The sequence below is a fragment of the Narcine bancroftii genome, chromosome 11 (genome assembly GCF_036971445.1).
Source record: "Narcine bancroftii isolate sNarBan1 chromosome 11, sNarBan1.hap1, whole genome shotgun sequence".
Taxonomy (NCBI): Eukaryota; Metazoa; Chordata; class Chondrichthyes; order Torpediniformes; family Narcinidae; genus Narcine; species Narcine bancroftii.
Genome location: NC_091479.1, coordinates 23,900,913 through 23,927,532, shown reverse-complemented (window position 1 = coordinate 23,927,532; position 26,620 = coordinate 23,900,913). Strand labels below are relative to the sequence as shown.

Below are 26,620 nucleotides of genomic sequence, written 5' to 3'. Positions count from 1 at the left end.
TGTATCTCTATTCCTCATCTCTTATTCTAAATAATACATTTTAATTAACCTTGATGATTTTGGCCGCTTAAAGAGCTGGGAAAAAAAAAATTCTTTCTTCCAAAGTACAGCGCCCTTTAGAATTTTTTCTGATGAGTTTCCAACTGCTGCTCACCTATCTCAATTTATTGCAGGCAACTGCAGAAACTTTTGAACTTGCTGAAGGATGCTCCTCAGATGTGCTGCGTTGCAGAATCAAAGGAGAAATAATGGAACTTGGTCTTGTCAAATATCAAGGCAGGAACTGGACTAGCCGTGTTAAAATTGAAGATGGGTTGCCTGAGTTTTTCCCCGTGTGCTTCACTAACGAAATTGGCATGAACATTGATTTGCTTGTCCACGTTAGAAAAGTTAGTGGCCGCCTAGTTTTGTCCATTTACAGCCCATATTGGATCATTAATAAAACCTCGAGAGTCCTGCAGTATCGGGCAGAAGATGTACATGTCAAGCATCCTGCTGACTTCTGTGACGTCATCCTGTTTTCCTTTAAACGGAAAAATATTTTCAGCAAAAATAAGGTATGTATGATTCCTTTGCAAAGGTTAATTTGAACAAAAAAGCAAAATATTCCCTTTAATTCTCAAATGAAAAAGATATAAAGGCACAAAAAATCATGTAAATAGAGTGAAATAAAAAAAATCTGCAGATGCTGCTGCTCGAGCACAAAGGGGCTGGAGTAAACTTGAGATGAGCACAATGATTTACTAGCATTTTACGCAATTATTTTTCACTAGAAGTCAACTGAAAGTACCAAGAAGGCCAATCTCATGACAGGGTGCAAAACTATTCAACTGGTTCATGTGTGACATGATTGGTTTCTGAAATTCTGCAATTTCAGATAGATTTTAAATGTTTCTTCTAAATTTGGATATAGTGACAGACCCACTAGCCCATACTCCCCCAAAAAAATCACCGATTAACGGATAAACTCGGTACGTCTTTTGGAGAATGAGAGGAAACCGGAGCACCCGGAGGAAACCCACACAGACACAGGTGTGGGTGGAGGTGGGGGAGGAATGTACAAACTCCTTACAGAGAGTGCAGGATTTGAACCTGGGTCGTTGGCATTGTAATAGTGTTGTGTTACCTGTGCTGCCCAATGTTCACCTCCTGGATGTAATGCTGTAAGATGAAGGCACATGTACATTCATAGGTTTATGAATCCACAATGTGGATTGAGACTCATTGAAGTCGTGGAGTCATGCAGCCCATCCCCATGATCAAGAACCCACTGACACAGATTCTCCGCTCACCCCATACATTCTCCCCGCATTCCCACCGACCACCCTCAAATCTACCACTCACCTGTGCACTAGAGTATTGACAGAGGCAAATCAGTCTACCTGTCCACACTTCAGTGGAATCTGGGAGTTCAATGGAGCACTTGGAGACCACCCACAAAATCACAGGGAGAACATGAAAACTGTTCAAGGTCAGGATTGAACCCAAGTCTCAGGAGCTGTGAGCCAGTGGCTATATTAACTGCACTAAATATTCATAGAGCTTTACAGCATGGAAGTGGGCCATTTGGTCCAACTTGTCCGTGTGGACCAAGCTGACCGTCAGAGCTGGTCCATTTTGGCTCCATAACCCTCTGAATCCTTTCAATCCATGTTACTGCCACTACGACTTCCTCCTGCAGCTGTGAGGAAAAAGGTCCTGTTTAATTCTATCTCCTCTCACTTTAACTATATGCTCTCTAGTTTTAGACCTCCACCTGGAAAAAAAAGACTATTCACCTTTTTCTTTAAACTTTATTTAAGATTTTATAACATGAATAACATATAGGATTACATTAAAAATAATTAAGAACAAAATAATAAAATTACAATACAGTATCAGTAATCTAAATAAACTATACCCTTCCCAATAATTATTACAGATTAATAACCCAACTCAAATTAGTCCAACCCCTCCTTTCCCCCCCAAAATAAAGAGTGAAGAATTAATAAAGTTAAGAATATATGTGAGAAAAAAAAACCCCACTTACAAAAAAAACAAAAACATAACCGATTAAAATACTAACAAAAAGAAAAGTAATTAATACTAAGATATCAGACTTAAAAAACATATTTAAATCAAACTTAAATGCATATATTTAATAAACGGAGTTAAGATGAAACATATATTTAACTCAAACTTAATATAAAAAATTAGTAAAGTTAGTAACATTGTCTATCAAAAATTCTTAAACAATAATCAATTCTTTAAAAAAAATTGTAGCATGAGAAAAAAAAAGATGAAAAAAAAACTTTCTCTATAGAGATAAACCTTCACCAAATATCAACTAACTTCACATCTATCATCATATTAGTCACATAAACTGCCATCTTAAAACAAAATTCAAACCTCATTAACCTCATCAATTTTAGTACTCTTCCACCATTTTTCCCTTTTACTCTTGAATAATTTTCCAATAAAAGCTCCAATACCACATTTAAATATCCCCAATCATTACGTTAAAATTCAGATATCCAAATAATAAAAACACATCTACAACAAAATCTATATCTTCAACAAATGGAGCGTAAACCACAAACAAAATTCAAGCCTCATTAAGAATTGTACAATTCAATTTATAACTTTCACCATTATTCCCTTCGTTCTATAACTAAAATAGCAAAATAATATACACCAGAATTACCACTCCTTTCACCTTAAAGTTAAAGAAAAAATATAAAAAAAAACTTATCCATCCCATTCACATTTAAATTTCAAATATTCCTTATTTACTGAATAAACTTTACAAAAAAAACCACATCAATTTTTAGTTTTTTAAACAATCAAATACTTTCTTATGCTTTTTTTCATAAACACAAAAAAAAACCCTTCACTCTTTAATCTAATAATACAAAAAAAGGAAAAAAAACCGGGTAGGAGGTTAAAAATACCCCCTCCTGTCTCAACCGCGCAATGCGGTAACTCCCAAAAAAAAATGGGTGTGAGATAACTCACACGTAGCAGATGACTTTCAGGAAACAGTGCCTATCCAGTTCTCTCCCCCAACTCTCACTTCATCTTAAACTAACATCATCATTATTTAATATTCCTTTTTTTTTAAAAAAAATTAGAAAAAAAAGAACAACTCTTCTTTTAATCAGCTCCAACTGCCGAGTCACCATTACAACCATTCCTTCTTGGAGCACGGCTCTTTTCTTCCATCTCTTGTCTCCTTAGAGATCGCGGCGGACTACGTCTCTGTTGAAACCGAGTAATTGGCAGCTCTTGAGCAAATGCTATAGTTTCCTTTGGAGAATCAAAGAACTTTGGTTGGTAACCATCTTGAAAAACCTTCAAAACAGCTGGATATCTAAAGGTTGCCTTATAACCTTTCTTCCACAACAACTCTTTAGCAGAGTTGAATTCCCGTCGTTGGAACATAACTTCTTGACTCAAATCCGCATAGAAGAAAACTCGATTATTTTGAATCATCAAGGGTGATTTTCTCTGTTGTGCATTTCTAATAGCCACTCGTAAAATTATTTCTCTGTCGTAATAATTCAAGCAACGAACCAAAACAGGTCTTGGACTTTGACCTGAAATAGGTCTTCTACGCAAGGCTCTGTGAGCACGTTCCAGTATTATACCTTCCGGGAAATGTTCTTGACCCAGCACCTGCGGAATCCATTCAGTAAAAAATGTTCTTGGGTCTGGTCCCTCCATTCCTTCCAGCAAACCAATAATCTTTATATTGTTCCGTCTGGATTGGTTTTCCAAATAATCAATCTTTTTCACCAAATTTTTATTTTGAGTTTGTAAGTCTTCGACCATTTTGGTCACATCTGAAACTTGATCTCGTATTTCGTCTATATCTTCTTCACACGAATTAAATTGATCTCTCACTTCAAGCTTAAAAGCTCCAAACTCAGCCATCTGTTGAGAATTTATTTCCATCAGAGTATTGAACCTAGTACCAAGTTCAGTCATAATCTTAGATAATCCCTGCATTGTATAAGATAATTTAGATTCAAGATTCACAAGAATCTTTTCAATTGGAAGAGATTCTGGCTCAACAGATTCCTGCTTCTTCTGCATAACCAAAGGGTCTTCTGTTGCTTCCTTCATTCTGGTTGCCTTCCTTGTAGTATAGCTGCGTGTGGAAACCCCAGCCACAGCCTCTCCAGCAATGACTGGAGGACGCTGGCCGGGATTTTCCCCAGTCCATAATGTGTTAATTTCTCCCAGTACATCAAGTTGTATAGGTTCTTTTATCTCAAAAGGTGCAGTTTGCAGTGCCACCGCTACAGTTGACAAATGCCTTTCCCCAGCCGGTACTTCAACTGATGTTACTACAAGTGGTTCATTCATAACATTGCCGTCAGATGCTACTGCACATGTGCGAACCTGAGTAACTCTTTGTTCTAAAGGCTGTTTGGCGCCCTCTTTAGGGGGCTCTACCGAAGTAATATTGAACTCTACATCCGAAAGCTGTACCTTTCTCCTGGGATCCATTTCAGGCTGAGTCTCGATGTCTTTCCTGTAGGTAGGCTCCAAAGCTTGAACTTTTGGAAAATGTAGTTTTTTGATAATATTTTGTCGTTTTTTTTTTGCTCTTTTCCACCAATTGTACCATCATAAGTTAAATTAACAGCACTGAAGTTATCTAAACTTTTAAAGAATTTTAACGGGCATTTCTAGACAAAACAATAAGATAGAGTCAGGCGAGGACTGTAAGGCACATCTGATCCTTACGCCATCTTGCCACGCCCCCCAAGACTATTCACCTTCTCTTCATTTGTGATTGTAATATTCCTCCATAAGATCACCCCTTCATCCTCCTCTGTTTCATTTAGCAAAGTCCCAGCTTCTGTTCAATACTCATACCCTCCAGTCCTGGCAATGTCCTTCTGATTCTTTTCTGCACCCTTTTTAACTTAATTCCCAGAACTGGGCAAGCAATATGCCAAAGGTGTACTCACCATTGTCTAGTGCAGCTGTAACCCCTGTTCTCAAGGCTAGGGTGCTAAGCACCTTTTCCATTACCCTCTCTGCAGGTGCTACCACTTTTGGAGAGCTGTGCCAAGGTCTCTGTTCTACTACACACTCCAGGGGCCTCCCGTTTGCAAGTCCTGCCTGGTTTGCGTCACCAATGTCCAGCACCTCACACTTCCTTGGGTTAAGTTCCACCTGCCATTCATTGGCCCACCTACTTAGAACAGTCCAACACAATTGGCCCACGATGTTGTGCCGACCTATAGAAACCTACTCGTCAATCTAAACCTTCCCCACCTCTCCCCCATAACCCTCTTTTTCTTGCACCAAGAGTCTTTTAAATGACCCTATTGTTCCAACCTCCATAAATTAATGAAAGGAAAATTTTGTGATATTGATATTTTTTCTTGTGAAGTAAAAACATGAAAAATTCTCCTGTAATCAAAACTATACTTTCCAGTTGTCCCCCACCTTATGCATCAGAAATCATGAGCTGATTTATTTGCAGTCAGAATCTCTGACCCCGCTGTGCTGCACATCCAATTACAAATGATAGGAAATAGATGACACAAGGTTGGTGAGATGGTGAACTGTCATAAGGATCAAAATGCGGATCGTCCTTCCATTCTATCAGTACAATTGAGTCATGTATTGAGTGGGGAGTGATAATATGTTTGTCTTCTCATAGATTCAGCTCTGCGTATCAACCAGCAGCTGGTCCAATAGTTTTTCATTGGACACGGTGGGAAGTTATGGATGTGTAAAGTGCCCTGCAAACAACAAGGAATATTTGGTGAGTACAGTAGCGCGAACATTTTTAATTTTCAGAACTGATCAGCTGTGCAGTCATGATTGATTTTACAGGATCCATCCCGACTCATCAGAATAGGTTTGTACTTTTCCATCTCTGATTTGTAATGAATGTTCACCCATTATAGAGTTGTGTAGTATGTGAATAGGCCCTTTGGCCCCACTTGCCTGTACTGGCTAACATGCCGACCAAATTTAGTCCCACTTTTCTGAGTTTGGCCAAAATCCCTCCAAACCTTTCCTACCCATGTTCATATCCAAATACTCTTCTGGGTGTGAAAAACTAGCCATCAGATCCGCTTTAAATCTTTAATATCTCACCGTCAATCCATGTATGTCCTCTCATTTTACATTCCCTTACTCCAAGTAAAAAAAACTGTGACCATCCTCCTTATCTATACCCCTCAATTTTTCATAAAATAACACAAGGTCACCCCTCCACCCTTGGGAAGACAGGTCCAGTCTATCCAATCTTTGCATGTTACTCAGGCCCACCAGTCCCTGCAATATCCTACAGAATCTTGTTTACACCCCGTCTAGCTTACTCACATCCTTTCTGTGATGAGGTGACCAGAATTACGCACATGACTCCAAGTGCATTCTATTAATATCTTGCATGTCTGTAACGTGCCATCTCTTGTACATAGTGCCCTGAATGATGAAAGCAGGTGAGCCATCTGACTTCTTCACCCCCCTTTCTACCTATATGCCACTTTCAGGAACCTTGTGTATTTGTCCCTTTGTTTAATAATGCTTGCCAGGTCCCTGTCATTTACTCTGTGTGTGTCCTGGTTTAACTTTCAAAAGGGCATCACTTTGCATTCTTTCGCTAACTTTCCAGTTGATTAGAATGTTCTTGTAACCTTTTTCACTGACCACTATACCACCAATTTTGGTCTCATTTGAAACTTAATGATCATGCCAACTACATTATTATCTAAATCATTAATGTACATAAATGACAGCTCATTCCCCATGCCTACAGCTTTGCAGAATTGGTCACAAGGTTCCAATATTAAAAAATAACTCTCCGCTCAATATCACCCTCTGCCTTCTACCACCAACCAATTTTGTAGCTAATTTGCCAGCTCAATCTGGAATCCCATGTGATTGAACCACCCAGATCAATCTATCAAGTGAGGCCTGTGTAAAGCCAAATGTACAGAATTCCTTGGAATTACATGTTCCCAGCATTTCCTGAATGGGTTCTGCTCACCTCATGACAGGAAGGATGGGGAAGCTGTGGAGAGGGTGCAAAGGACATTTACCAGGATGTTGCCTGGATTGGAGAATGTGTCTGATGAGACAAGAGTTAGGGCTTTTTTTCTTTAGAGAGAAGAAGGATGCAAGTTTATTATCATCTGATTGCACAAGTACAACCCCATGAAACAGTGTTGTTTGGTTGTCGGTGCAAAACGTACACTCGCAACCAGACATAAATACAGACATACGCGTGCAGGACAAGTATTGATATATACAAAGACATTGTGTACAGGGTAGAAGATGTCCTTAATGATTTTGCGCGCGTGCCGTCTTCAGACAAAGATGACAGTAGATCACATCGATGGGTGGGAGGGTGACTCCATTGATCCTCTCTGCCCCTCTTACGGTCCTGTGGATTGACATCCGATCTATTTCTCTGCAGCAACGGTACCAGAGAGGTGACTTAATTGAAGGTCTAGAAGATTATGAGAGGCATTGTCAGGGTGGACAGCCAGCACCATTTTTTCTGGGGTGAAGTAGCAAACACCAGGGGACCTCTGTATAAGGTGAAGTGAGGAAAGTTTAGGGGAGACGTCAAGGGTAGGCTTTTTACACAGAGAATTGTGGGTACCTGGAATGTATTGCCAGGGATAGTGGTGGAGGCTGGGACAATAGGGCATTTAAAAGATTTAGACAGGTGCATGGATGAAAGAAAAATAAAGGGTTAAGGGTGTGTTGTAGGGGGGGTTTATTGTGGAGTAGGTTTATATAGGTTGACACAACAGCTGTACTGTAATGTTTAAAGTTCTATGAAATTTCTTTGTTATTTCCTTTAGTTTCAAGATGAGTGGAAGGAAATCTCAGCATTTGTGTTGTTAATGTATTCACACGGCATCTTCCCCATGGAATATCTGAACTTTGGCATTTGGAAATCTGATTTTAACTTGTTAGATTTTGACGAGAGCAATTCATTGCTTTGCTTTAGTTGATAAATTCAGAAATATTAACCTAACGATAAATGTCAACTTTCTCTTTACATTGCAGATTGGCGTAACCATTAAAATGAGCAGTTTCAACATGACCAAAGTGGTCACCTTAACTCCATTCTACATATTGGTCAATAAGTCTTCCTACGAGCTGGAGGTTGGAGAAAATGAGTCTAGTGCCTTGTTAAGAAATGTTAAATGGATTTATATTCCATCAGAAGAGGTACAATTATAGGATTTCAGATTCTGTATGTGTTTCTGTCAACCATTTTTACAATTTTTACATTTTTACAGATGCTAGGGTCGTGACCTGCTGAGTTTTTTCAGTACGTTTATATTACAATGAAATCCATACCAACCACACTGCATAGCTCGTGATCTCCAGGATATGATAGTGTCAGAACACATCCAAGACGATTTCTTCATAGCTTTCCCATTCTGATCTTGGCTGAGCATTTCCTTGTACAGTACTCCTGACGAATGGATATTTAGAATTCATAATTTTTATGCTTCGTCTTGTAGAAGCAGAAGCTCAACCTACTTATTCCTACAACCTACAACCTACTTATTCCTACAACCTACTTATTCCTACAACCTACAACCTACTTATTCCTACAACCTACTTATTCCTACAACCTACTCGTGTAATGTAATATTACACGAAAATTCCTTTAGTCTATCTTAAGGAAGTTAAAGATTCACAATCAGCAGAAATTGCTCGCAAACAAAGAGATCCTTCTTACGCCTCCATCCCCCATACAGAAGCTCTCAAAGCCCTTCCACCACCACCACCCTCATCCACCTGGCAGAGCTTGATCTCACCCTTAATAACCTCTCCTTTGACTCATCCCACTTTCTCCAAATCAAAGGAATAGGAATGGGTCTCAGCGATATCTTCCTGTTTGTCAGCTCTGTGGAACAAGCAAGGGCCCTCAGCTCTTTCTCTGCTGTATTGGAGACTACACTGTTACTGCCTCATGCACCCATGATGGGCTTGTCAACTTTATTCTCTTTGCTGACAACTTTCACACCGACTTCAAATTCACTTGGTCCATCTCCAGTGACACTCTCCCCTTTCATCTCAAAGACCAGCTCTCTAAAGACATTTTTTACAAACCCACCAACTACCTCAACTACACTTCTTTATACACAGTCTTCTTCAAGAATTCTATTCCTTTCTTTCAATTTCTTTGATCCAAACGTGAGGTCTTCTAATCCAGATCATCAAAAATGTCTTCCTTCTTCCAAAACGTGGCTTCCTCTCCACCATCATCAACTTGGCCTTACTTGTTCCTCTTCTATTTACTGCTCATCTGCCCCAGGCCCCCTTTGCCCCAGCTGGAACAAAAGCAGAATTTCCCTCATCCCCACCTACCACCCCACATCAGTGACAGGGATCTCCCAGAGGCCAACCATTTCAATGCTGCACCCAACTCCCTCGCTGACATGTCTGTCCATGGCCTTGTACTTCAAACCCAGACCACCCGTAAATTGGAGGAGCAACACTTAATTTTCTGTCTCTTGCACTTTCCAAGCCAGATGGCATCAACATCAACTTCTCCAGTTTCTACTAGCCTATTCTTTGTTGTTCCTCTCTCCCTCCATCCCTCTCTCCTTTCCTCCAGCTCTCCACCACCTTCCCTCTCCAGTCACAAAGCCATCCCCTCCTCCTCTGCTCCTCTGTTCCCTCCCTTATCCACCTTTTGCGTGTGGGACTGTGCTCCTCCTCTTGCCATGAATGACCTTACCAAAGATGTTGTTAAGGTCTATATATACAGGCAGTGCACCCAACTGTATTTCTTCCTCATATAATTTTCAATTCTTTTCCCTTCTAATCCATCCGCAGTACACAACTATCCACACTGTTCAGACCCCTCATCATTTTTAAAAATTTTGTCAAATTTTCATCCAGTCTTCTCCCTGAAAAACAATCCAAACCTCATTGTAATTCCTCTAACTAGCTTTGTTTTCAGTTCTGCTGAAAGGTCTTTGCCCTGAAATGTTAACAGGTTTCTCTTTCCACAGATTTCTTTAAATTTAGACAAACAGAATGATAACAGGCCCTTCTAGCCCATACGCCTGTGCCCCTAAATACCCCAATTAACTTTCAACCTTGTATGTTTTGGAAGTTGGGAGGAAATCCAATGATGGAATATTTGGGAATGTTTTTGGGAGATAAATTGGTAAAATTAGAGTAGGTTACATGCACACACTTTAAAACAGATCTTATTTGAAATACTGAAGAATTCATATTCAGTGACTTTACAGAAACTATGGAGAATGCTATGGAGATTTCACAACCTTGCTGTTAATTGAAGTGAATGAATGGACTATTGTCTTCAAAAGCCACAGCAAGAGACAGGCCATCTCCTAATACCTCTACAGAAAGGTCACTGAGAGGTTATTGTTTACCTAAAACAACAGATGTCCTGAAGACTAACTCCTATTGTTTGCTGGAGAAGGTCAGGGGTTTTGCATGTGAAAGAGAGAGAAGAACATGCTGCCTGGTAGTTTGAGTCTGAGAGAGAGAGAGAGAGACAGAAGGGAGTCTTTGACTGTGTGTGACATAGAAAGCTGTAACAAGCCAGGAGAAGCTTGTTGGAATTGCAACGGAAGCTCCAGAGTGGCGGATGGCTGGAAGTGCTATCTGTCTGATGTTTCTCTTGGAATAAGCGGAACAGAAAGAAACTCTGTGATAGCATGAAAGAAAGAGGTTATCATCTGGGGAACCCTGATGGGGCAAGTTTTATCAGTGAGACATTGAGGTGGTACCTCAGTTGTGGAAATCCTGCAACAACAAATCTCTCTCTGCAAACCCTACGAGAACCTTCCTGGGCAGTAACCAACATTTACCTTTTGAGAACTTGATACTTTTTACTTTTTTGGTGAACTTTATACATGTTAAATTCTGTGTACAGTATAAGAATTGTCTGCAACCAGTGAACTTGGAAGAATGAGAAGTGTGAACCAAGAAATTTTTCTTAAATTTGCACACACATTACAGACATGTGCGCTTAGAATTAGAAAGGGGTTAAGTTAGGTTAGTTAAGTTAATAGAGATAAGTTAAAGTTTGATTCTGTTTTCATGTTTAAAAATAATTAAACACATCTTTTGTTTAATTAACCATTTGTCGTGGTGAATATCTATTGTTGCTGGGTTTTGGGGTCCTTTGGGCTCGTAACATCACACAGACATGGGGAGAAGGTACAAACTTATGCCAGACTCGAACCAAGGTTGCTGGAGCTGTAATAGTGCTAACTGTGCCACCCCAGCGCTGCTTTACTGGCTGGGTTCATACAGCATTTCAATTTTTGTCCAAGATTCCAGTATCTACAGTGTCATTTGTTTTCCTGAGGTTAAACTGACTGGACTGATCTTCAGTCCACCTGTACCATCCTCTCAATGAAATAGTGTCCTCTGTACTCATAATCTACCTCAACAAGACAATTGATTTGACAACAGTTATTGCAAGTGCTTTTCTAAAAAAAAGTTCATATTTTTGCTGTTTATGTTAGAGAAGTTTTTTTTTGGAGTAACTTAACCTGTCGCTCCTGTTTAAAATTAATGTTTTAAATTGCAGATCCGTCACTATTCATTGTGCTTATTTCACAATCTACCGCTAACCGTTCTGTATATTTTTGCTTTTGTAGTGCCTTCCTTTTTGGCCTGAAACTGCATCAAACAAGTTTTGCGTTAGAGTTATCGGCTTTGAACAGTCATCGAAATCGATCTTCCTTAACAAGCAAGACAATGGCACGTTGCTGAGGCTCGACTGTGTGGTAGGTTTTTGCATTATATTGGGTTTATTTTCTCATTAATATCAACATAAATTGGATCAAATGTGAAAATGTTTTGGGGCTCATTTATTAACTATGATAATAATTTGATTACAAAGGATTTTCTATCTGATGTCCGAGAGCCAAGACTTGGTTCTTTACAATTTTATTTGCTGGTGGCGTGTTTAGATGAGTATGAGGTTTTTTTAATTCTATTTTTCTTTCTACTTTTGTTCTTATTTTAAAGTTTTTATAACTAGAATCTATTTTGATAATCACAGTGTACATCTCAGTATTAGAATATGAAGTGAAAATCTCACAAGGATACTTCACTTTTTTTTGTATAGCTTTTATTTAATCCAATACAGAATATGAGTCACTTTTAATCAATGTATAATTAATTAATATCTAGACAATATATACATGTAATATTTCTCTATCAAATTAATAAAAATGTTTTAAAAATGAATGTGAAAATGTGGGTACGTTGCTGGTGTATCAGTCAAAGATACTGATGAGACCCGTAACTGTCCAGAGGTATGCATCCAAGAATGATTCCTGGAATGATGGGTTAGCGTATGAGGGACGGTTGGCTGCTCTTGGTCTCATTAATGAGGCGCGGTTGGCATAGCGCTTAGCTCAGCGCTGCTGCAACACAGACGATCGGGGCCGGGGTTTGAATCCCATGCTGTCTTTAAGGAGTTGGCGCCCTCTCCCTGTGTCTGCGTGGGGTTTTCCTCAGGGGCTCTGGTTTCCTTCCATTATTCAAAAAGTACCAGGAGTTGTAGGTTAATTGGGCAGGCACAGGCTCATGGGCCAAAAGGGTCTGTTACCGTGCTCTGTGTCTAAATTTAGACATATATAAAACGTAATGTCCCAACTCTTGTACTCGGTGCCCTAACTCAGTGTCCTCACTATCTGCCCCTCAACCTATCTTTGCATCATTTGCAAACCTAGCCACAAAGCCATATACATCTGAGACAGTTTTTGTTTTGGCAGCGTGGAGGAGTTATCGTGGATGTGAATGTCGCAGATCACGCCACAGTGATCACGTTTACAGACTACTATGATGGTTCTGCGCCTGCCCTCATTATTAATCACACTGAAGAACTGAAGTTTCGCTTCAAACAGAGGTCCGTGCAAGCTGCATAGCAGCTCTTCGAAACCTAAATGAATGTGTGCAAGTTACAAACAGCAATGTGATTGGTTACCCCAAAAGAGATGGGTTCCTGGGAAACATCTTGCGAGGCAAAATTTTGTAAGAGGAAAGGCGAGGTCAAAAAAAAAGGGAATTTCGGGTCAATGTGCATGATTGGTACTAATTGTACCTGTGAAGAAAAACTTGGTAAATCAGAGAGTTACAGAGTTGTACAGCACAGAAATGGACACTCTCTTCATTTCAATCCTTTTGTCCATCTACATTAATCCCATTCGTCTGTATTAGGGCCAAATCTGCCAATGCCCTGCTAATTTGTGTTTTCTCATTGTCTCCTAAATGCAGCACTTGTATCTGATTCCTCCACCACCTCCTATGGCAGTACATTCCACATATCAACAGCTTGCTTGATAGGCTCCTCATCCACATCCATTCACTCACTCCACCACCATCGCACAGCATAGCAGCTGTTTGTACCATCGACAGGATACACTGCAAGCAACTCACCTTAGCACCTTCCAAACCCATGACCTCTGCCAGCAAGGTTAATGGCAACAGAAGCGTGGGAACACCAACATCAGGAAATAGCTTTCAAGTCACGCAACATCCTGGCTTGGAAATAGATTGGCACTCCTTCACCTTCGCAGGGCCAAACTCCCAGAGCTCCCTCCCCAACGTCATTGTGAGAATACCCACAAGTACAGCAGCGGTTCAAGAAGGCAGCTCATCACCATTTTCTCGGATTATGAGGCATGAATCGGCAAGGATAGACTGGTGAAATATATTCACTCAGTGGGTTGACAGAAGACAGATGCCAGGTCGTTAAAGATTGTGTGGAGAAATTTCAAAAACGAAACCCCTGCTTGCCGTAAGAATGGGCATGTAATAGGATTGGAAGTGTAGATACTATCTCATATTTGCAGATAGCAGTTTGAGCTGTGAGGAAGGTTCAGAGAGGCTGCAGGATGACTTGGACAGATTGAGAGAGTGGGCAGATAAAGTGTAATGTTGATAAGTGGGATGTTATCTAGTTTGGTGGCAATAATAGGAAGCATGGTGAAAAATTAGGGAAAGGGAAGGTGCAATGAGGCCTGGGATCACGGGGCATCAGTCATCAAAGGCTTGAATCTAAGTACAGTTGGCGTTAAAGAAAAGCAAATAGCATATGTTGGCCTTTCTTGCTTGAAGTTTGAATAAAGAAGCCGGGAGGTATTACTGCAATTGGAAAGGGTCTTGGTGAGGACATATCTTGAGTATTGTGTACAGTTTATGTCTAATCTGTGGAAGGACATTCTTTCTGTTGAGGAGCACAACGAAGGTTCAGTTAGGACCAAGATGAGGAGAAACCTTTTCACTGAGAGCTGTGAATATATGGAACTCCCTGCTACAGAAGAAAGTTCTTTAGATCAGCCTTTATTGACCTTTTTTTTCCCCTTAGGAGCTCTGGTCAAAATTTATGGCCCCCCTTTTCTCTGAAGCAGTCAAGTTGGTTTCTTCCGTACTCTCCCCCTACCCCTTATCCCCCCTCTTAATAAGGATTTCAGTCCGTGGCTCCCCTTAAATGTGCTGTGATCCCCGGGGTGAGGGCGGGGGTGCGGCATATGCTCCCCGTTGAGAGTGGCTGCTGTGGACATATTCAAAAAGGATTTGGATGTGGATCCAGGGGTATGGAGAGAAAGCAGGAATTGAGATTGCTCGATCATCAATGAATGGAGGTGCAGGCTCAAGTGGCCGAATGGCCTTCTGTACATTTTCTCCCATTTTGTTTTTACCAAAAAGAGTGGTTAATTCAGTTTGAAATCTGAATCTTAAATCTGAATAAAACAAACTTGGAGAGGATGAGGCATAAACTTTGTAGGTTGTGATCATAATTAACTAGCAGTAACTAAATAGGTAAAGGATTATTGTGAAGAAAAATTGGTGGTGGAATGGACGGTGAGGAAGGACATTTAAGTTTACAGTAGGATCTAGATCAGTGGGGAAGCTAGACCAAGGTGAGGCAAGTAGTATGTAACTTGAAGAGGTGTGTGGTCCGGAAAGGCAAACCTGCATAGAGTGTTGTAGAACAGAAATCTAGGGTTGCAGGTACATAATCCCCTGAAAGTGTGACTGAGGTGAACCTGGGTTGGGGGGGGGGGAGAGGGGTGCGGGGGAGGAATGAAGAAAGCATTTGGCACACTTGCATTCGTTGGACAGGCATTGAGTACAATAGTTAGGATTTATGATACAAGGCACAGGTGGACCACCATGTGCAGTTCTGGTTGAAAACTCAAGGAGGAACAACAGTAAGTTTGTAGGGGATGCAGAGGAGATTCACAGGAACTTGCGAGACTGGAGGGCTTGAGCTCTGGGGAGAGGTTGGAAGGTTGAGTCTTTCTTCTCGGATGTTTAGGAGGCTGCGACCTGATAGAGGTTTATAAATGCTGTGGATAAAACAAATCTTTTTCCCCAGAGTAGACTGGAGGGCAGAGGTTTCAGGTGATAGAGGAGAGATGTAAGAGAGACTTGATGACAAACCACCTTTTTCACACAGTGAGTCGTTCATGTCTGGAAAGAGCTGTCAAAGAAACTTTAGAAGTGGCACAATTATGGCATTTAAGAGACATTTGGACAGCTGCCTGGATAGGAAAGGTTTACAGTAGATGGGCCAAATGCAGGAAAATGGGCTTGCCCAGAATACTAACTTGGTGGGCATAGTGATTTGGGCTGAAAGGCCCAAGTTCAGTGTTGTATGACTCAAGCAAGTATCTACAAGTCATGTCTCTTTGCATAGGTATATCTGTAATTGCTGGGAAGGACGCAGGTCCCCCAGCATTTGTTGAAGGACAAAAGACCCATAAAACATAACAACACAGAAAACAGTCTCTTCGGCCCTTCTAGTCTGTGCCAAACCTTTTGACAGAACTATTATGTGGCTGGACTGTGGTGATTGAAAGAGTGTAGTGAAGGCTCACCAGATTGGCAGGATGCACGGTTTGTCCTGGAATGTTTTGAACCAGAATCAGGCATCGTAAAGTCACACAGCACAGGCCCATCTCATCCAAGCTGAGCTAATCCCTTTTGTCTGTATCCATCCAAATCTTTCCTGTCAAAATAGATGTCCGACTTGAATTACCAAGGCATAGAAACTATGGACCAAATGCTGGTAAATAGGATGAATATAGATGGGGATTTGGTTGTTGGGATGGATGTATGGCCTATCAGCCCCATTTTCATGCTGTATGTTGCCTATTCTATGGTATGTTTGCTACGTGGAGCAAACTGATGAAGTTTCTTAAATCAAAGATATTTCCAAATAGAGATAATTTAACAGCTGACTAAACTTTTACATTGTGGTTATTATTCCAATTGTATATCGATCTCCTTCTCTTATACAGTGAAGAACAAGAAGAGATGATACTTGATCCAGGAGAGGCTCGATTGTTTGCTTGGAGTGACCCCACTGGCATCAGGAAGCTTGAATGGGGTTGTGCATGGAAAACAGGAGAACTTGACTTATTCAAGGTCTGTAAAAATGTGTGCCCTGGGAAATGTTTTTAACGGCTTACCTTGTGTCCATCTGAGGACAAGATTTCATTGATACATGTTTTTGCTATCAGATTGAAATGATAAGCCAGATTTCATCTGACTATCCATGCCCATTGGTCAAGGTAGTGTTAATGTATCAACACCAGCTGTTTGGAGCTATAGATATTAATTTAAGACCAGATTTTCAGTGGCGAGTTCTCTCGCTGTTGTTGCAATGTCTAAGAAGGGCATCTTTGGGGAATAATGTAACGGTATCACAGCGCCAGCAACAAGGGTTTGAATTCAGTGCTATCTGTAAGCAGTTTCTACATCCCACCCTGTCTTCGTGCCTTTCCTCCAGATGCACCAGTTTCCTCCCACCCTTCAAAAATGTACAGGACTTGTAAGGGATTGTATTTGGGCAGCATGGGGTCGTGGGCCAGGAGGACCTGTTACTACTACCTTGGTTTGGATTGTGCCACCAACTCTCCTCTCCCTCAAAATTTTGTTCGATGTGAATCAGCTTCTGAATTCCAAGCACTGTACTCCTTGGAGTATTAATCAACTTGATCTCAACATCTGGACTATTCAGCTTATAACCTTGTAAAACATGTCCACTCTGCTTCACTTTCCACAATGCAGTAACGCAATAGAGAGTGTGACTGAAAATAGAAAGATACTCATGAGGTTATATTGTAATTTAAAAACCTCCATGTTGCACCAGTAAGCACGATTTATTGTTCAAAATTCAATTTATTGTCATGCATACAAAATAATGTTTTTCTTTAATTTGACCTGTAAAGCCCCACATGAATTGCACAGCACTGATCAGGCCCTTCAGCCCAACGTCACCACACTGGTTGAGTTCAGGGTTAGTCCACAATCTCTGTATTTGATCTGTATCCTTCCAAGCAAATTCCAATTAATAAATATGTCAAAGTATCTTATAAATGTAAAAATTGTGTCACCTTAATAGTTTCCACCCAAATATAGACCTGCCTCTGAGTGTAAAAGTTGCACTTCAGGTCTCCACCCCACCCCCCCCCCCCCCCCCCCCCCTCACCCCCCACCCCGGCCTTAAATCTCCAGTTTCAGAAATATCTACTCTGGGGGAAAAAAGACTTTGAGCATTCATTTTATCCATGGCTCTCATGATTTTTAAATGATTTAGATGATCCCTGAACCTCCAGCTGTCTAAGGAACAAAGCCCCAGTCCATCAGAATCAGGATTTATTGTCGTGAACAAGTCATGAAATTTGGTATTTTGTGGCAGGGTCATAGGGCAAACATTCATATTATAACCATCTTATAACATTACTATAAAAAATAAAAATAACAGCGCACGAAAAGTGAGGCCGTGTCTGTGGTTCATTGATTATTCAGGAATCTGATGGTGGAGGGAAAGAAGCTGTCCTTATGCCACTGAGTGCTCGTCTTTAGGCTCTTGCATCTTTTCACTGATGGTAGCAGGGTGAAGAGGGCATGGCCTGGGTGGTGGGGGTCTTTGAGGATAGAGGCTGCTTTTTTTTAAGACACCACCTCATGGAGATGTCCTCAATGGAGTGAGGTCTGGTGCCTGTGATGTCGTAGGCCGAGTTAACCATCCTTTGGAGTTTATTCTTGTCCTGAGAGTTGGTGCCTCCATACCAGGCAACCAGCCTGAATGCTCTCCACGGTACACCTGTAGAATTTTACGAGAGTCTTCAATGACATACTCCTCAGGCACCTCACCAAGTATAGCCGCTGGCGAGCCTTCTTTGTGATTGCATCAACATGGAGGTCCAGGACAGAAATGATGACGCACAGGAATTTGAAGTTCTTGTCCCTCTCCACTACTGAGCACTTGATGGAGACTGGATGTGTTCCCCTGACTTCCTCCTGGTCCACGATCACCTCCTTGGTTTTGCTGATGTTGAGCACAAGGTTGTTGTCGTTACACCATTGAACGAGGTGTCCTCTCTCCCTCCCGGACGCTTCCTCCTTGCCGTTTGTGATCCCGCCGACAACTGTGGTGTCATCGGCAAACTTGTCGATGGCATTGGAATTGTGCCTGGCCACACAGTGCAATTCCTACCCTAGTTTGATTTATCAAATGACAACACTGCTCATTTGTCAAAGTTGAATTCCATTTGCCACTTGTGGCCCATCTTCCCAATTGTAAATCTCTTTGTAAACGTGGGGATCCTTCCTCACTGTCCACCATTCCACCAATTATGGGGTCATCTGCAAATGTTCTAATCATGTTAACTATATTGTTTTCCACATTGTTAATGCAGATAACAAAAAAACGTTGGGCCCAGCTCTGACCCCTGAGGCGCCACTCTGGTCACAAGCCTTCATCCAGAGAAACATCACTCCATCACTCCCCTCTAAATCCTTACACGAGTCCCATTTTTAAACCAATGAGCCTGCTCCCTATTGATCACTGGTGATCTAACCATTCAGACTACCCCGCTAAGTCTTCTTTCTTTGGCTTGGCTTCGCGGACGAAGATTTGCTAAGTGGGACTTTGTCAAAAGCCTTGCTAAAGTCCATTTGTGCAATGTCGACTGCTGGAAGCTCATCAGTCCTCTTCATCACCTCTTCATGTTGGTGTGATCTGCCACGCATGAAGTCATACTGACTATCTCCATTCATTTCCTGCCTGTCCAAATGCTGCTGGATCATGGTCCTTGCGATCCCCTCCAGCAATTTTCCAACGACTGGTATCAAACTCAGTGGCCTGTAGCTCCGGGCTTCCTGCCCTTTTCAAATTACGGCACACAATGAGATGCCAGTGCTACTATCAAGACAAGGACTAGGAGCAAAAGAGAGTCCTTCAGAGGTATCGAGTGTCTGTGGATCCCGCCACCTCATCCTGCGCACCCGTAATCTCCATAGCCACAAGGCCTTTGGTCTGGTCCAGAGGTGAGCCCAAGCACCCAGTCACCCTCCTTGTCCCCGGTTCCCAAACTCTGAAGTGATTAGTAAGGAATCCTGCTTGCCATTGTCACCCTCATGAATCTTGATCTTGATACCTGGTTCCCAGAAGCCAGTCACCAGCAGCCTGCAGCTTGTTTTGAGGCCTTTGGCTGCTAATCACCAAGCTTGGATGCTGATCTGAATCTGCGGTTTCCTGCTGTGTAACCTCAGCTGCGGAGGGAATTCTGCTCTGTCAATGTATTTCTTCGCGGACCGAGCTACCAAACTTGGGTGCCACCTTCTTGGACCCAAACTCCGTGGATCTGCCCTGTTCCACAGGCTATTTAAACCCACACAGGGCTATCCAGAAGGATGGCCAGGCACTGGAACCCATGGAGGAGAGGTGAAAGGCCATGTACCTGCTCCCCACTCTTCCCAGGACCACGCAACTGCAATACTGCCGTTACAACAGCACCGCCATCTCTCACTTCTGGAGAAGTATCTTAGAAAGGAAACGATGCCCTTTCCTAATCTGTGCATAACTCAAGGATGCTCAACAAGGTTAACTCATGATTACTTGTCAAACATCGACTGTTGCACTGATGTCCTGTAGGAAGGCAGTCTAACCCCACCCACCCACTTTTCAGGGGAACTAAAGATGAGAAATAAGCATCTATTGAGAATGACTGAAGGAAAAAAAAAGATTCTGTCCTAACGCAGGGGTAAATAAATTCCACAGAATAATGGCGCCTGGAGCAACACACAAAAATGTAACATCCATGATGAGTTTCTGCAGTACTTTTGAGTACTGTCGTTGTCAACGTCAGGACCCTGTGTGCTTTTCCTATCAGCCTGCTTTCAAAGAACATGGCAGCAGTATCACCAGACTACTGTCTTGATTCCAGCTGTCCCTGATCCATTTCTCTTCCTTGCTCTGTTAATAAGTACAGTCTGGTGTGAAGCAGGACGTTCATTTCAACCAGTTCCTTGTTTCTAAATTAAGTGCTGAGTCATAAAGTACAATAAGTACTGGAAATACTCAGCGTTCAAGTAGCATCTGTGGGAAGAGAAACAGGGTTAATGATTATATTAGAACTGTATTTTCCAGATTTCCACCAAATGTATTTTTCTGATGTATTTTAAGGAACTCCTGGTTGTTTCATCGATAGAATTCTTTCCTTTTTATAGGATCAGTTTGGACAGTTTCCTTGGAGTCAGAATAATCAGATTCATTGGGTTTCCTTCCTTGATGGTCGTCAGCGTGTGCTGCTGTTTACTGAAGATGTGGCCATTATTTCGAAAGCACGGCAAGCAGAGGACTTGAAGCAGTTTGAAAAGGGAATTACAGTTTCTGTGCATAGTCTTGGATTATCACTCGTCAACAATGAAAGCAAACAGGAAATTGCTTACATAGGAATTACCAGGTTAGCCTTTCCTTTTTTTTTTGCACAAGAATAGTCGAAGCAAATGACTTAAAGGAAAACATCAGCATGTTTGCAGTCTTCTCTGTGTTACCAGGAGCTTGAAAGAGATAAAAGTCACTTTGTACTTTGAACATAAGCCGTTTCAAGTCCTAGTGCTGGAGACCCTTGAATGCACTGTGATGTGGTTGGTCAAGTGGCTGTCTCACAGTTCCAGTGCCCCAGTTTCAATCCGGACCTTGGGTGCTGTCTGTGTGGAGTTTGCATGTTCTCCCCGCGACCAGGTGTTCCAGTTTCCTCCCTCACGACGGATGGCAACCCTCCAACCTGAACACTGTACTGCTTGCCCATTGAGCTTCTAGAATTTTCTGCTCTTATTTCAGACACCCAACATCTACATCTTTTTGAAATCTAGTCACAATTAATTGGAGACGACTCTGAAATGGAATGAAGTGAATTGAAAGTAATAATGGGGAGTCCTTAAAATGCATGATCTGTATCGCTGGAGAAAAGTATAGTTAATTACAAAATAATGAATCTACCTCTCAACTTTGGTTTTAAAAATTACAAATAAAAATGCCGATTCTCTTAATTTTCCAGAGATTCTGAATTTATTTGCTGCCTTATTGGCTGCATTATTATCTAACGAGGGTTATTCGGTTCATCCTGGTTCACCCAATCAAAGATCCATTGCAAAATCCAGTTACTTCTGAAATTTTTTCCATATTCTTTACTCATAGAACATTTCAGTACAGTGCAGGCCTTTCAGCCCACGGTGTTGTGCTCCACAACAATCTAAACCTTACCTCCCTCGCCCTCTATTTTTCTTGCATCCATGTGCCTGTCTAAATCCCCTTTTCCACTGGCAGCCTGACCCAGAAATTAACTGGGAATTTACTGGGACAGGGTCCAGTGGAAAAGGAACACGGTCCGAATGCCAGCGTCAGATGACGTTACTTCACGCCAGGGATTAACCGTCTCTACCCCTACTAATATCCCCGGCGCTTGCTGACGCCAGCGTGCCGCTAAAACCAATGGGAAAAGGGACAGCAGAAACTCACCCGTTTCCAGATGAAGGTAGAACACTCTGATCCCTGGGGATGAGTGTGTTCAGTGGAAAAGCAATTAGTGTCCCAATGGAAATGGCACAAAGGGCTTCCTATCCCAGGATACTGCACAGCCAATTAACTGGGATGCCAGTGAAAAGGAGCTGAAGAGTGTTTTGAATGTCCCTATTGTACAGGCCTCCCCCACCATCCCCGGCAATGCATTCCAGCACCCGCCACTCTGAGTGGGGGGAAAAAAAACTCTGGCATCTTCACTCACCTTTAGCAGATGTCCTCTGGTATTTCTTTGACTGTCTTGAAATGTGTCCGGATATCTCTTCCAGAGGTTTATTTTTGCGCTCCCTTTTGGTGCTGAGACCAAGTCCATTGCTCTGATTTCTTGGTTTAGTTTAATTTTTATTTATTTTGGTTTTGGGTTTTACTGCCTTTGATTGCTACTCGAAATCTGCCTGTCATAGCATCTGAAGTCTTTGTCACCTTCATTTTTTTAGCACTATTTATTTTCGTGTTTTATTCAGGGGTGTGAATTAGCATTTAATTTCCCAGCCTGATAAATGCCCTTGAGATGGTGGCTTTGAGCTACCTTCTTGAACTTGGTGCTTGGCTGGTGTTATTGGCTTGTGTAAGTTAAACATCATACACAATCATTTGGAGCGTGATGCAATTTGCTTATCTTATTCTGTAGTTTGTTGCACCATTTCTCATGATTTGGTAGGTGAAGAGTTATCCACTTTTTAACGAGTTTCCACATTTCAGAAATGAAATAGACCCACACAATGTGTCATCAATCCTGATATTCCTCCATGTTCTTCCCTCTCTTGTATTTTAAGCTGAATGTTTTAAAAATTTAGACATACTGCATCGTAACAGGCCCTTTTGGTCCACGAGCCTGTGTTACCCAATTAACCTACACCCCTAGTAGATTTTGAAGGCTGGGAGGAAACCGGATCCCCAGGGAAAACCCACGCAGACATGGGGAGAACGTACAAACTCTCTACAGACAGCGCAGGATTCGAACCCTGGTTCCAATCGCTGGTGCTGTAATGGCATTGTGCTAACCGCTACACCAACCGTGTCGCTCCAAATCTTATCACACAGAAATGGATGGGATAGGTTTAATGCAGATGTTAAAATTTGAAACTCCAATCTGTCCATTTTTAGGTTTATAGGGTTGACAAGAGCGGGCACCCAAGTAGCTTCCAGGACCCTCTAACTCGGTCAAACGGGTCGGGAAATTGTTTGAAAGGGCACTGACAAATTCTGATTGAGACTACTTCAGTTGTTGGCAATAGCAAATCATGTTCTTCAAGCCTCAGCAAAACTGATAGCTGAGACTCAAAAGTCGTGAAGTAATTATGTTTTGAAAACTGGTGATTGTATCCTTACTGTGAAAGTTGTAGCCTCGTGCTGAAGTGAATGTCAGTCTCCTTTCTGCAATAACACGGGGGGAAAAAAATCAAGAGTACTCCCTCTCCGATAACATTTGTTCATAACAGTAAAGTATGTGAATCATTAAATTGCTGCTCAGTGAACCTGGTTAACTTATTGTTGCTCAGCCGAGACGACAATAAGTTTGTCATACACCTTGTACAATGTATATAAGTACGAAAATCTCACTCGCTACAACTGAACAGGTGCTTGCAAAGGAAACACTATATAATAGTGAACTTCTAGAATTAAATTAGACAATGAATAGATATAAATATTCTCAGAATCGTAGTGCAGACGCTCCTTTCATGTCGACCATTCTGTAGTTATTGAACCAAGGGGGAGGGGGGAAATTCAAGAGCTGATAGCTGTTGTGGAAAGAAACTGTTCTTGAACCGAGAGGAGCAGGTTTTCAGGCTTCTGTATCTTGTATTAGAAGGTAGCAGTGAGAAGAGATTATGACCAGAGTGATGGAGGTACTTTATGATGGTGGCTGCCTTCTTGAAGTACCGCCTTGCACAGATGTCTGCAGTGGATGGGAGATCGGAGCCTGTGATTATCCTGGCTGTGGTTGCTACCCTCTGCAGCCATCTCCATTCCTGGGCACTCAAATTCCCAAACACGGTGCCCCTGTGAAAGTTTGATGGAGTATCCAGTGACATGCCAAATCTCCTCAGATTCTTTCACAGGTGCCTTGATATGCTGGGTCCAGGAAATTGGACTTGCATGAACTTGAAGATCCAAACCCTCTCCATCACTGTTCCATCAATGCAGACAGATGCCTCAGCCTCTTCCTTTCAAAAATCAACAGTGATTTTGAAAACAATGTTATTGTTCTGGCACCACCCAACTAGATTCTTTATCTCCATCCTGGAATCTGACTCATCATTTGCAGTTATTTGGCCAACAGCAGTGGTGTCGTCAACAAGTTTGTAAATGTAGTTAAACTTTAGCGACACAGTCATGGGTAAGCAGGGGTCTAAGCACAAGTGAAGAGGTAATGTTGTCAGTCCACAGTGATTGGATCTGCCAATGAGGAAGTTGCAAAGTCCCAGGTCCTTTAGATTGGTCATGGGTTTTACTGATGTGACGGTGTTGAACCCTGAGCTGCCGTCAATGAACCACATCCAGATGTGGTGTTCCTGTAGTCCAGGTGATCTAACACAGAGTGGAGGTCCAATGATATGACATCAGCTGTTGGTGAACTGGTGGATCCAGGCCCATCCTGAGGAAGGAGCTCATTCGCTCCATAACAGACCTCTAGAATCACTTCATCACAAAGGCCGATGGTCATTGAAGACATGAGCTTGCTCTTTTTGGGCACCAGAATGATGGATGCCCTTTTGAAGGAGATGGGGTCTCTGACCGCTATTGCGAGAGGTTGGAGATCTCTGAAAAAACTCCCACCAGTTGATTCAAACAGGTTCTAAGGATCCATCTAGGCCAGACACTTCATGAGGATTCACCTTCCTGAAGGTTTGGTTCACCTCAGTCTCAGAGATAGATAACTGGGGGTTATGGAGCATCATGGGGGCTCTTTGTTGTTTTCTCTTTAAAGGTGAGTACAGAAGGCATTAGGCTTATTCGGGAGAAATGTATCACAGTTGGCGGCACTGCCTTGTTTGACCTGGGGATGTGATGGTGTACAACCCCTGCCACAGAGTAAAGGCGTCTGCTGAGACTCCAGATCCCTCTGGAATTATCTCTGTGTTGGCCTTCCAGAAGTTATACCTGGACCTTCTATGTGTTTCTGAATCTCCTGACCGAAACACCGCAGATCTGGTCTTCAACAGTTTGAGTATTCCTTAGTTTATCCAGAGTTTATGATTCGGATGCACCTGGACAGTCACAGCTCATCCACACATTTCCGGATAAAGTTGATAATCATTGTGGAATGTTCATTCAGATCCACCACTGAGTCCTTGAACGTTGCCAGGGGGTTCACTGACCCCAGAGAGTGAAATGAAGTTACTCTCTCACCTCCCCACACCATCTGGACAGTCTTCACAACTGATTCTGTGCTCTTCAATTTTTTTTCCGTATGCAAGAAGGAGAAGCACTTTTCACAGTTCAGGTTCGAGCAGCTGGCACCTTTGGTGGTGCAGCAGCGGGCGAGGGTGTTCGATCCCCTGGTGTAGCAGTGGGTGAGAGTGTACGATCCCCTGGTGTAGCAGTGATGTTGGGAGAACTCTTCAAGGTGAAAGTCCAGGTAGTTGGGCCTGCCATGTCTCGGTGAACCAGAGTACACAGTAATTCCTTACGTCCCTCTTGTTCATCAATCTTGTTCTCAGTTCTTCAGTTTAATTCTCCAAGTACATTGGCTGAGATTATATTTGGAAAGGGTCAGTGGTGCAGACCCTTGCATTTTAGTTTTATTTGGAGCCCACTTCAGTGACCACAGCTCCAAAATTCCCGGTGCTGCGTTTACTGACCTTGAGGACCTCATGTGGTGGAGGCTCTTGTTTTCCGCTGTGTTTTTATCCTGTTCCAGGCTTGCAACTTCACAGCTTTCCAATTCTAGCCTTGTGTTGTTGACCTTGATGGCTGAGTATCCTTAAGGTCTGTTTGCTTGTTTCTAATTGTTGTGGGTTCTGATACATTATTTCAAATGGCAGCTGGTAGAATGGCTCTTTCCTTTGACTGATTTTGGGTTTTTTTAAGGAAACACATGAGAGTTTTTTTAAACATTTACCAGCAGGCTTATCCATCGAATTATTTAAAGTGCATATTAAATGCTTTTATTTAAAAACCATAATCAATATAGTTACAAGATCAAACCAGCAACCACAAAGAAGGCCTATGACACAGGGGTAAAGATGAACAATTACTTTATTAACAAAAATTCACCTTCAAACTATAATTCAAAATCCCCCCCCCCTTTTATAACAATGCCCACTGGTTACTATGCAAATCTCGATAACAGTGTAAAACTAATAAATTCCCCAGCCTAAATATAACATATGTAATTAAAGTCTAAGTTATATTTCCAACCAGCCCACAGAAAAACTTAGACACAAAACACACACAAAACTTCGATCTCAACTGAAGCAAAGATCATAAACCCTAACCTAACCCTAATCACACAACACATAGGCCAATACACAACACAGAACTTTATAACACCTCCCCTGCTAAAAAAATTGGTCCACAAGAACAAAATTTTTAACAATTACTGGAAGTATTACATAAATAAAATAAACACTCCATAAATATGTGATTAAATTCATATCTAACCAGATTAACATGTTGACAAACAATCTGCTATTACATTATCCATCCTCTTTATGTGTGTAATAATTAAATCATTCTCTTGTAACATGAAGCTCCAGTTCACTAACCGTTTGTTCTTATTTTTCATTTTAAACAGAAAGCCTAATGGATTATGATCAGTAT

The 26,620-nt window shown here is 41.7% G+C and overlaps 1 protein-coding gene across 6 annotated transcripts in view; it reads left to right on the top strand.

The window, feature by feature from the left end:
• The window catches only part of vps13c (vacuolar protein sorting 13 homolog C), a 425,868-nt gene that overhangs the window by 284,103 nt on the left and 115,145 nt on the right, over positions 1 to 26,620 (top strand). For 5 of the 6 annotated variants that reach the window (XR_011346402.1, XM_069902927.1, XM_069902926.1 and 2 more), the window contains 7 exons: positions 174 to 557; positions 5,660 to 5,764; positions 8,029 to 8,193; positions 11,622 to 11,750; positions 12,747 to 12,880; positions 16,281 to 16,407; positions 20,500 to 20,735. Coding sequence is in view for 5 of the 6 variants with exons in the window: in XM_069902927.1 (XP_069759028.1) it covers positions 174 to 557; positions 5,660 to 5,764; positions 8,029 to 8,193; positions 11,622 to 11,750; positions 12,747 to 12,880; positions 16,281 to 16,407; positions 20,500 to 20,735 (1,280 nt within the window). In the remaining variant the exon portion in view is untranslated. The remainder of the gene's footprint in view (positions 1 to 173; positions 558 to 5,659; positions 5,765 to 8,028; positions 8,194 to 11,621; positions 11,751 to 12,746; positions 12,881 to 16,280; positions 16,408 to 20,499; positions 20,736 to 26,620) is intronic. The other variant, XM_069902929.1, reaches the window with a different exon arrangement.